We start from the raw sequence: 12084 nt of genomic DNA, 5'->3' as shown, positions 1-12084 counted from the left end.
GGCAAAACCCCATCTCTACTAAAAATACAAAAAGTTAGCTGGGCGTGGTGGCACACACCTGTAGTCTCAGCTACTCGGAAGGCTAAGGCAGGAGAATCCCTTGAACCAGGAGGCAGAGGTTGCAGTGAGCCGAGATTGCGCCACTGCACTCCAGCGTGGGCAACAAGAGTGAGACTCTGTCCAAAAAAAAAAAAAAAAGGAATCATATTACTCTTAAGGTATTGTTGCAAAGATCAAATGAAAGAAACTTAGGCATCTCAGAGAGTCTTTTGGGGGTCACACACCAAGTGAGATTCAGCAAAATACCTCCCTGCTCCCTCTCTTCCCCTGCAAAATTAGTGCCAAAATGTAAGACATGTCTGCTATTTCTTACTTGACCAGAGGCAAGGTCAAAATGGGAGAATTAATGTGGGTTGAAGAAATGAGAGTGCAAGATGGGGATCCATACCATATTGTTAGTGTGGTAAAAATAGCAGTAACAAACATGATGTGGGGTCACAGTGGACCACATATCAAGCATGACCTAGTAGTGATTGTTTCAAACCATGGCAAATATTTTTTGGGTAAACGAAGATCTTGAGAGGACATCACTAATCTATGGTTACTGCCATGGCAGATGTAGAAGAGGACCAAGGTCACGTGAATATCATATCTATTGGGAGGGACATGGGTTCTGGGCAGTAGAGTGAAGATTCAAGTCAAGATGTGATGGGAGCACTGGACTGAAACCAGCCAGATGGAATGGGGCTATGTGTGGAGGTCCAAAGGACTAAAGTTCCAGGCAGGAAAAGCAATGTTTGACAACAGATTATGGGAAGATAGCAAGGTGGGAATAAAGACAAAGGCCAGGAAAGGTGGAGTCAGTGAGATGACTTCAGTAAGTGGCTATGTGGGGAAATGACTTCCAGGTGGACCATGCCAACTCTCAAGGGATGGCCACCCAGAATCCACTCTGAATACCCCACAAGAGCATCTTGGGCTCAACTCCGGGCTCCAACTGTGAGGCAGACACTGGTGACACTGGCTAGTCTGTCCAGATGCAGGTGAGCCAGAGGGTGAGGGGCTGGGGTTTTGGGTCATATAACTAAAGACAGACAGTTCTGCTGAAGAGATGCCAAAGCAACTTGAGAGTTATTTTTGCTTATCAGCAGGAGAGGTGGTTAGGTGGAAAAGTGAAGACTCTCCTGGGAGGTTCCATCTACAACAGGCAGAAGGAGGTGAGGGTAGTGAGAAGAGGCCAGATTTTGGCTAGGGGTGGGGAAGAACTGACTTACTCAGAGCTGTCTCAGCATGGTGCAGGTCAGTTAGCAGGTAGAGAGTTCCAGTCCCCGGGAAAATTTTAAACAGTTGTCCAACGGCTTAGTGGTGCTGTAGGGAGGCCTACAATGGTAGGTGGGAGAATTAGACTAGACCAGGGTTTTTTTTCAGTCTTTCTTGAAAACTGTTTCTTCAGATGACAGCTTATGAGAAGCCCCATAAATAAAACACAGATTCTCTGGTTGAGTTGGGGGGTCAGACTCCCAAGGTCCCCAGCTCTGGACTTTGGGGATTTCTCGAAGCACAGTTTGAAAACTGGTGATTGGATAGTCTGTAAGGTCTTTTTTTTTTTGAGATGGAATCTTGCTCTGTCGCCAGGCTTTGGCTCACTGCAACCTCTGACTCCCTGGCTCAAGCCAGTCTCCTGCCTCAGCCTCCCGAGTAGCTGGGATTATAGGCACCAAACCCAGCTAATTTTTATATTTTTAGGAGAGACAGGGTTTCACCATGTTGGCCAGGATGGTCTCAATCTCCTGACTTGGTGATCTGCCCTCCTTGGCCTCCCAAAGTGCTGGGATTACAGGTGTGAGCCACCACGCCCGGCCGTCCCTCAACCTTTTTTTTTTTGAGACAGAGTCTCACTTTGTTGACCAGGCTGGAGTGCAATAGCGCGATCTTGGCTCACTGCAACCTCCCCTCCCGGGTTCAAGCAGTTTTCCTGCCTCAGCCTCCTGAGTAGCTGGGATTACAGGCTCCTGTCACCATGCCTGGCTAATTTTTGTATTTTTAGTAGAGATGGGGTTTCACCATGTCGGCCAGGCTGGTCTCGAACTCCTGACTTCAGGTGATCCGCCCACCTCGTGCTAGGATTACAGGCATGAGCCACCACACTTAGCCTGTAAGGTCTTTTTTGTTTTTTTGGAGACTGAGCCTTGCTCTGTCCCCCAGGTTGGAGTGCAGTGGTGCAATCTTGGCTCACTGCAAACTCCGCCTCCCGGGTTCACACCATTCTCCTGCCTCAGCCTCCTGAGTAGCTGGGACTACAGGTGCCCGCCACCATGCCTGGCTAATTTTTTGTATTTTTAGTAGAGATGGGGCTTCACCATGTTAGCCAGGATGGTCTCGATCTCCTGACCTCGTGATCCGCCCGCCTCAGCCTCCCAAAGTGCTGGGATTACAGGCGTGAGCCACCGCGCCCAACCAGGTCTTTTTTAATGTTAAGGTTTGGCAAGGCAAGACAAGAATTTGAAAGTGACAGCCTGGTACTTAATTGTTTTGCTCCAAAAGTTTGTTCATCATCATCTCTCAGTTCTTTCTGCTTACAAACCCTGGACCTGACTGCCTTCTCTGTTCGCCCCTTGGCTTGGTTTTCCACATGTAGCCTCTGCAATAAGAGCAAGCAAAATGACCACTGTCTTGGGCTGGGACATAACCACAATGTGTTTGTCAGAGCTGGATCTCACTTTGCAAGCAATATTTGTAGACTTGGGTGGTCTGAGTTTAGTGGTCACTCAAACGGAGTTTATTCAGCATCCACAGAGTATCTTATCCCTCTCTACCAGGTCTCGTGTTGGACACTTGGAATATAATGTCCAGTAAGATATGATCCCAGTCTCCAAGGGCTATTCAGTCTGGTGGGGAAGCCAGGCTTGCAGGGGGGCCATGTGGAAGGGAATAGGTCTCAGGGAAGGCTTCTCATAGAGATACTACAGTGAAGCTTTGAATTAACTTAAGGAGGAATAGGTATTTGAAGCAGGCAAATGTATTTGAAAAGAGCAGAACAGAGGTAGGAAGAGCACAATGTGTTTAGGGAACTGCAAGTCATCCAGAATGGCTGGAGCCAAAGGAGTGGGTAGGAGAGGCACAAAATGAGCCTGGAGAAGACACCATGCACTGGATCCTGAAGCTCCTGTGAGCTGATCTAAAAGGACTTTGTCCTGAAAGCTCTGGGGAACCTGTCACGATTCATAAGTGGTTTGAACTAATTTTTCTTGTAGATATTCCAGTTCCTAAAGCCTGAAGACCTCAGAAGTAGCCCTGTTCAAGTGAATGTGAAGAATGAGCCAGCTCAGTGGACATTACAAATGATCCTATTAAGTGTGGAGCATGGGCAGTCATCTATTCCTGGGTTGGCTCCTGATGCAGACAGCAACCTTGAAGTCATCTCTTCCCTTTCTGTGCTCCAGCTCTCCCTTTTAGCAGAACAAGGATAAAGATGTTGTTATCAATCTGTCACATCAGAAGAATTGACAAGACCAAAGTTCTCCAAAAGAAGTCCTCCCTAGTTAGAACATGATGTCTTGCAAAATTGTCTGGAGGAATCAGAGGTACATAATGCATGCATTTTGTTCTTTAGTTACCAGCAAGAAAATTGGAAGACATGTTTCTCAGGGCTGGTTCCAGAGCCAACCATGACTTTTTTTTTTTTTTTTTTTTTTGAGAAAGGGGCTCACTCTATCACCCAGGCTGAAGTGCAGTGGCACAGTCTGGGCTCACTGCAACCTCTACCTCCCAGGTTCAAGTGATTCTTGTACCTCAGCCTGAGTAGCTGGGATTACAGGTGTGTGCCACCATGCCCAGCTAATTTTTGTATTTTTAGTAGAGACGGGGTTTCGTTACGTTGACCAGGCTGGTCTCTAACTCCTGGTCTCAAGCGATCCGCCCACCTTGGCCTCCCAAAGTGTTGGGATTACAGGTATGAGCCACTGTGCCTGGCTGGTTGCTTTCTTTTCTGAGCTGGAGTTGGGGCAGAAGGGTACAAGGAGAGAGCAGCACATGTCACCGACCAGCAGGTTCCTGCCAACCTCATAGGGTTGGTAGGATTGAGATAAGCCATGTAAGGACTTAGCACAGTGCCTGGTATACGGTCAGCCCTTAGTAAATGCTACTGGTTATTGTGTTTTGTTTTTGGTTTTTTTTAGTGGTTACTGTTAATGTGTATACAGTCAAGCGTTGCTTAACAGTGGGGACTACACTGAGAAATGTATCATTAGGTGATTTGGTTGTTGTGCAAACATCATAGGATGTATTTACACAAACCTAGATGGTATATAGCCTATTGCTCCTAGGCTGCAAACCTGTACAGAATATTACTGTGCTGAATACTGTGGGCAACTGTAATATAATGGTAAATACTTATCTATACATATCTAAACATAGAAAAGGTACAGTAAAAATACAGTATAAGATAAAAAATGATCCTGCTGTATACGACATTTACAATGAATGGAGTCTGCAGGACTGGAAGTTGTTCTGGGTGAGTCAGTGAGTGAGTTTTGAGTGAATGTGAAGACTGAGGAGGACATTACTGTACACTACAGTAGGCTTTATAAACACTATACACAAATCTATAAAAATATTTTTCTTTCTTCAATAACCTTAGGTTACTATAACTTTTTAACTTTATAAACCTTTTAATTTTTAAAACTTTTCGACTATTTTATAATTACACTTAGCTTAAAACAAACACACTGCATAGCTATACGAAATATTTTCTATCTTTATTCTATAAGCTTTTTTCTATTAAAAAATTTTATTTTTCACTTTTTAAATGTTTTGGTTAAAAGCTAAGACAAAAACACGTACATTAGCCTAGGCCTACACAGGGTCAGGATCATCAACATTACTGACTTCCATCTCTACAGCTTGTCCCACTGGAAGGTACCCAGGGGCAATAACACACATGGAGCTGTCCTCTCCTATAAGAACAAGGCCTTCTTCTGGAATAATTCCTGAGAGACCTGCCTGAGGCTGTTTTGCAATTGACTTAGTATTTTTTATATGTAGAAGGAGCACACTCTAAATGATAAAGTGTAGTAAATACATAAACCAGTAATAATCATTTACTACTATCAAGCATTATGTACTGTACATAATTTTATGCACTATACCTTTTTATTTTTTGAGATAGGGTCTTGCTCTGTCGTCCAGGCTGGAGTGTAGTAGTGTGATCCCAGCTCACTGTAGCCTCAACCTCCTGGGCTCAAGTGAACCTCCCACCTTAGCCTCCTGAGTAGCTGGGACTACAGGTGTGCACCACGACGCTCAGTTAATTTTTAAATTTTTTTGTAGAAATGAGGTCTTGCTATGCTGTCCAGGCTGGTCTCGAACTTCTAAACTCAAGGGATCCACCTGCCTCAGCCTTCCATAGTGTTGGGATTACAGGTGTGAGCCACTGTACCCGGCCCCTATACACTATACTTTTATAGGACTTGAAGTACAGATTTACACCAGCATCACCACAAATACGTAATGCATTGTGCTATAACATTACTACAGCCATGATGTCACTAGGCAATAGGAATTTTTCAGCTCCATTATAATCTCATGGGACCGCAGTTGCATATGCAATCCAACTTGACCAAAACATTGTTATGTAGTACGTGACTGCAGCTTGGGAGGCCAGCACCGAACCCAGAGTACCTCTTGTCTCTTGCAAGAAACACATGGCCTTTGAGATTTTAACACTGTCTACCCATTATTCCCCATTCAGCCATAAGTGCCTCTTGGGTGGGTACCAGAGACTGGCAAGCTTTGCATCCTCCATAGCATGTGGGAGAGTTCCTTAAATCTCTTTGCCTCTTCTGAGATGGCATTGATCGATATGTCTTGTATTGTAATCATTCATGTCAGGTCATGCCGCTGAACTGTGGGCTCCTAAAGGGTAGATACTGAATCTTTGTATCTGTCCAGAAACAAGTTTTTTTTTTTTTTTTTTTTTGAGACGGAGTCTCGCTCTGCCGCCCAGGCTGGAGTGCAGTGGCCGGATCTCAGCTCACTGCAAGCTCCGCCTCCCGGGTTCACGCCATTCTCCTGCCTCAGCCTCCCGAGTAGTTGGGACTACAGGCGCCTGCCACCGCGCCCGGCTAGTTTTTTGTATTTTTTAGTAGAGACGGGGTTTCACCGTGTTAGCCAGGATGGTCTCGATCTCCTGACCTCGTGATCCGCCCGTCTCGGCCTCCCAAAGTGCTGGGATTACAGGCTTGAGCCACCGCGCCCGGCCACAGAAACAAGCATTCTTAGCTTGGCTCTGCTCCAGGGTGTTTAACACTTGCTGTTCTCTTTACCTGGTTCTCTTTCCCCAGCTCATGTATCAGCTGCCACTGCTGCAGAGATGACTCTCCTGACCATTAAGTCATTGCCTCCACTCCATAGTCTATAATATTATTTTTTAATTTTCATAACACTACCAGTAAGTGAAATAATTTTATTGGTTTACTTGTCTTCTTTACAAGAATATAAACTACATGAGAACAGGGGCCTTATTTGCCATGTTCATTGCTATATTATCCAGTTTCTAATAACAGTGCTTGGCAAACAGGTGCTCAGTAAGTGTGAATGAATGCTGACTCAATGCCAAATCAAATGACTAGGAAGTGGGCATTAGTACCTCTTCTCCAAGACTGAACAAAAGGTCAGTATGGAGAGTGCAAAACCAAATATGTGGCTCCAGCTTCCAAACTGGTTGGAGAAGAAAGAAGTACCAGTATGAACATCCAAGAACTAGACAAAGCAAACTATAATCAGGTGTTGGTGTGAGGCATTGAATCAGAGGCAAGAGAGAAACAGGCAGTGGCTAAAACAGAGCTTGAGAGCAGGAATCATACCTACTCATCTTTCTGTGTCCAGCACTTAACATAGTGGCTGCAGAATAGATGCTCTGTGAGCAACTGTTAAGTTGTACTGTGTAATGGTCCAGCGAGGTAATGCCAGTGGATTGTGAGGTACAGAGACTGTGTATAACTTGGTATCTTGGTTTACAAATATTCCTACTCAACAAATTCTCGATCTATGTGTATTAAGAGATTCTTTTAAATCTAGAGTATTTACATGTAGGTACATACACAAGACAATGTTTTGGTTGAAATCCATATTACCTATTTATTCAACAAAAAACTGAGTATCTTCTATGGTCCAGGCCATGTCCTTGGCACTGGGAACAGAGATAAATCCTGGCCCTCAAGGAGCTCACAGTCTAGTGGGGGAAAAAAGACACAAGAATAAATAAATATAATGTATTTGGAGTTTGCAAAGGGGGCCACTATGGGAGACAAAGAACAGAGGAACCTAAATATCCTATAATTAGCATCCACAGGAAAGAAAGACCTGACAATGTACATTTTTGTAAAGAATAAATAAGGCAATGGTTCTCAAAGTGTGGCTGGCTAATTACCTACATCAGAATCATCTGGAGCACATATTAACAAGTAGACTCCCAGTGCCTTCTGCACAGATTCTTGATTTTGTGTGTGTGTGTGTGTGTGTGTGTGGTGGGGGGTGTACGGTTGATGCCTGAGAATCTGCATTTTAAAAGCATTCTAGGTGATGCTACTGCATCTTAAAGTTTCAGAACTGATGAGATAAAGTTTGTTCTTTTAACTGGAATAAAGAATGATCTACACATCTGAAATGCTAACTTGTGTTAGTCTTTAATGAGGGGCAGGGGAAGTAGAGAAAAGGATGGTAGTTGCTATTTTCTACTGTAGTGAAGTCAGTTTATTTCTCACAATAATCCTATGAGAATAATATCTATGAGGTAGATATTATTATCCCTATTTTAGATGGAACCCCCCCCGAATTAGATAGTTTAAGCAATTTGTTCAACAGTAGAGAGCTAATGAATAACAACACTAACATATGAACCCAGATTCACTTAACTCTAAAGCCTGTCCACTTTCTATAACACCATGCTAGCACCAGGGGACAAATTTATTGATTAAATGGTACAATTTTCTTTGAGTTCTTTGCTAGATCTTTCTATGTAAATAAATATAAAGAACAGCTACATGGTACTTTAGTCAGGCCAACATAATTATCCATGGACACATCCTACTTGGCAGTTAGGGACTGAGGGCAAATCCAGGAGGAATGATTAAAACGAGTAGCCATTTCTTACTCCTTTTTCCATCATTTCCTCACCCGCTGGTGGAGGTGTAACAATGTATTATATATGGCTAATAACTGGGTCCATCTGGAAAGACAGGCAAACATAACTGGATACCCATAAAAACGACCCCATCTGATGTCAAAAATTCTTGGGACCCAAAACATTCAGAAGGTCAGAAGGCATTTAATGAAAATGGCAGGGCAGATAAGACTCAAGTTTCTCAAAAGATAAACTGCCAGGACCAGAAGCAGGTCCAGAATTTGCATTAGTTAACAGCTCAACCTTTAGAGAAATAGTGAAAGGATAGCAGCTTCCCCAGTTTAAAAAAAATACTGTCTCTCTCAATACAGAGACTCAAAGGTGCAACAAAATAGACACAGCTCAGAGAACAGTGGGAGGTCTATCCTATTTTAAGAGCTTAGGGACAGGCTCCACCTATAAAAATTCTTCTGGAAGGAAGAAAACACACAGACACAAGCTGCAAATACTGCTTAAATTCCCACTCATCACATTCAGTGTCATACAACCAGATCTTAGGCAGGAACAGCAGAGTGGAGCACGTTAGATCAATAAAAAAATGTCAGGCCAGGCACGGTGGCTCACACCTGTAATCCCAGCACTTTGGGAGAGCAAGGTGGTGGATCACTTGAGGCCAGGAGTTCGAGACCAGCCTGGCCAACATAGTGAAACCCTGTCTCTACAACAATACAAAAATAAGCCAGGTATGGTGGCATGCGCCTGTAATCCTAGCTCCCCAGGAGGCTGAGGCAGGAGAATTGCTAGAACCAGGGAGGTAGAGGTTGCAGCGAGCTGAGATTGTGCCACTGTACTCCAGCCTGGGCAAGACAGAGTGAGACTTCATCTCAGGAAACAAAGAAAGAGAAAGAAATGCCACAGTAAAGGCAGCTGACAACAATACTGGGGGCCTTGGGTTCAGAAGGCTGGTGTGTAACCACCGTCCTTTCCTATCACTGAGCTTGGAGCCACAACAGTGACATTACAAACAAAAGATGGGTTTCCAGCTCTGGAGAACAACTTTCTTATTTCTGGTATTCCAAGCAATTGTTCAGTCCCAAGATGAGTTTTGATAAAATCAGCCCATAGCCCTGATACTACAGACAGTACATAACTTAGATTTCATTATTTTGTATAACAAACATTGTAAGCCAAACTTTAAAAAAAAAATTATTGCTATATTTTCCCCACATCCATTCTGGGAACATTTACTTTCACCCACTTTTTTGTATCATGTTTAGAGTTGTTTTTAAAAAAATCATGCAAACCTGGATTAATCTTCTCCTTACAAAAGCATTTTATTTACACTGCACTGATTTATTCCTTCAAACACATAGCTTCTAACAGGTGGAGTTAGAGAAGCGGGTGCCACAAACTATGGTTTAACAGTATGCAGACCCTGTACCGTTTATCTAACTATACCTCAAATATGCTGATACCCCAAGCCAGCTACACTAAAGGCATCTCTGAGGGGCATCATCTAGATGAAGTCTTTATCCTGATGGGACTATCTGGTTATTCTACAGTTTAAACAGGATGTTTGGCTTATGCTTTTGTCCAGATGACCGGTGCATGGGAAGCATTAAAGCCCCTATCTAACTACAGCAGGTCTTCAACCTTATTATCCTGTCATGAGTTCATAAAAATGACAAACTCATCATTTAGGAGCTATGAGGTCAAAGTGGCCAGAATGCAACTGCGCTGTTACACTGTGCAAAACCAAGTCAACTGTCTTATAGGTCCTTGTCTGTCTCTTGTTATAACCTCGAACACTTAATAAAGGAAACCTCAAGTATGCTGAGATAATTATCAGAATGTTTAGGTACCTTCGTTCCTGAACATCAATTAATAGGGCTCATCTCCATGACTGCTTGCGATAAGCACACAGGGCAACTCATTACCAATTGCTCATTATAAATGCTGAGCTCTTGAGTTCCTGAGGAGGGGGTGGGCTCTAGACTATCCAGGGCTGAGTCTACTAGGTGAAGGGCCAACCTGTACAGTTCTAAGTCTTATTTTGGTTCTGGGAACATTTCAGTTCTGCTCCAAGCCCGCTTTGCTCCAATTCAGCGATGACAGACATATATTTGAACTCATTTGGTCTGAGGTTAAAGGTCTCCACTAACCCGTAGGTCTCTTTCCGATCAGTAGCATAGAAGAGCTGAACTTGGTTGGCAATGCACTGTGCCTCAGCAACATTCTGTAAGGTAAAAAGAATAATGAGGTCTTTTCTTGCACAGGGTCACAAAGCTCTTGTCTGAGTTGTGTGGTGGGTGGGGGCCCTCGCCCAGGAGTCACCACTTCCAGAAAGTTTCCCTAACTTCTTGACGTCCCTAGTCTTGGCTAGGTGCCCCTTCTCTGTGTACCAAATCATCCTGTGCTTACCACTATCATAGTATTTATCACACTGTATTGTATTTTTCCTCTTCTTTTTTTGTCTATTTTCCCTAGTACAAATTCCTCAAAGACATAGACTGGTTTGTTTTATATCTCTGCAGAGTGACATCTGGTAAATGTTTACTGAATAAATTAATGTGCATGTTCACATTATTTCTCTTCATCCAGTTCCTTAATAACTGTTAAATATATCTCAAGGGGGAAATAGAGAGCAATAGTTACCCAGCTCTAAGGACCAGTTTGTGAGTGAGAACTGAGTTCTTGACTAACCAGATATACACTTGAATAAAACCTGTTATGATACTACCTTGGTCAGAAAAGTACTCCCAGAGCCAGCTGTGATGGTTTTAAAATTTGCCCACAAATTTTATGATACTCCTCCCTTTGATGGAGCCTAATTTCCCTTTCCTTGAGTGAGGGCTATACTCAATGACTTCCCTCTAACAAGTAGACTATGACAAAATGGTTGGGGGCATTGGTGTGAGCCTGTAGTCCAAGCTACTTAGGAGGCTGAGGTAGGAGGATTGCTTGAGCCTGTCTGGGTAATGTAGTGAGTCCCTCTCTCTTAAAAAAAAAAAGAAAGGACTTTGAAAAAATGAAAAATGATGGACAATGATTTCTGCTATCAAGCCATAAAGGTTGTAACTTCTCTCTTGCTAATTTTCTTGCTCTGGGAAAAGTCAGTTGCCATGTAGTGAGGACACTCAGGCAGCCCTATGGAGAAACATGATGAAAACATGAGGCCTCTGCCAAGAGCCATATGAGTGGGGCTGGATGTGGATGCTCAAGCCCAATCAGCCTTCAGATGACTGTACCCCTAGATAACATCTTGACAGCAACCTTGTGAGACTCTGAGCCAGAACCACTCAGCTAAGCTGCTACTCTAGAAACTGTGAGGTAATAAATGTTTCTTGTTTTAAGCCACTAGGTTTTGTAGTAATTTGTTATGCAGCCATTTATAACTAATACATCAGCAAAGGCTCAGGGAAGAGAATGGGCCACCTTCTTTAAAGCTCAGTAGCAGAGAAATGGTGAGCAGGCCACTCTACATGACAGAGGCAGAGAAATTAGCCAGATGTGGTGGCACGAGCCTGTAGTCCTAGCTACTCGGGAGGCTGAGGCAGGAAGATCGCTTGAGCCCAGGAGTTGGAGGCCGCACTGAGCTATGGTCATGCCAGTACACTCTAGCCTGGGTAACAGAGCAAGACTCTATCTCTAAAACAAAATTAAATAAAAATAAAAATTAAAAAATGACAGAGATGGGGGTTAGAACATAGGCTACACTCTCAAACTTTGCAAATGAGTCACCTCAGACATCTCCTACTTTTGCTATACATTCTGCAGTTCTAGTTGGCCAGAGGTACTTGTCCATTATCACCGTGTTCATATGGCCAAAATTAAACCTCAAAAGGTCATGGAAAATCCCCACTAAAAACTTACTGCCAAAAGTATGCTATGTCTAGCTAGAGAATGATGAAGACGGGTTTATAAATAAAATAGGCTGTGCTCCACCTCTGTTCCCTCTGTGG

The 12084-nt window shown here is 43.5% G+C and overlaps 1 protein-coding gene across 10 annotated transcripts in view; it reads right to left on the bottom strand.

Annotated features, from left to right (window-relative positions):
* ATPAF1 (ATP synthase mitochondrial F1 complex assembly factor 1) overlaps window positions 1–12084 on the bottom strand; it is a 60498-nt gene that overhangs the window by 18829 nt on the left and 29585 nt on the right. For 4 of the 10 annotated variants that reach the window (XM_001108586.5, XM_077958294.1, XM_077958310.1 and 1 more), the window contains one exon: window positions 7112–10358. In XM_001108586.5, coding sequence (XP_001108586.2) covers window positions 10164–10358 — 195 coding nt within the window. In that variant the 3' untranslated portion in view covers window positions 7112–10163. Of the gene's footprint in view, window positions 1–58; window positions 177–1274; window positions 1381–3003; window positions 3450–7111; window positions 10385–12084 lie in introns of those variants that run through there. The other 6 variants (XR_013402367.1, XM_028834098.2, XR_013402359.1 and 3 more) reach the window with 5 other exon arrangements.

Source organism: Macaca mulatta, chromosome 1, assembly GCF_049350105.2.
Source record: "Macaca mulatta isolate MMU2019108-1 chromosome 1, T2T-MMU8v2.0, whole genome shotgun sequence".
Classification (NCBI taxonomy): Eukaryota; Metazoa; Chordata; class Mammalia; order Primates; family Cercopithecidae; genus Macaca; species Macaca mulatta.
The sequence above is the reverse complement of the archived record's forward strand: the minus strand, read 5'-3'. Positions and strand labels throughout refer to the sequence as shown.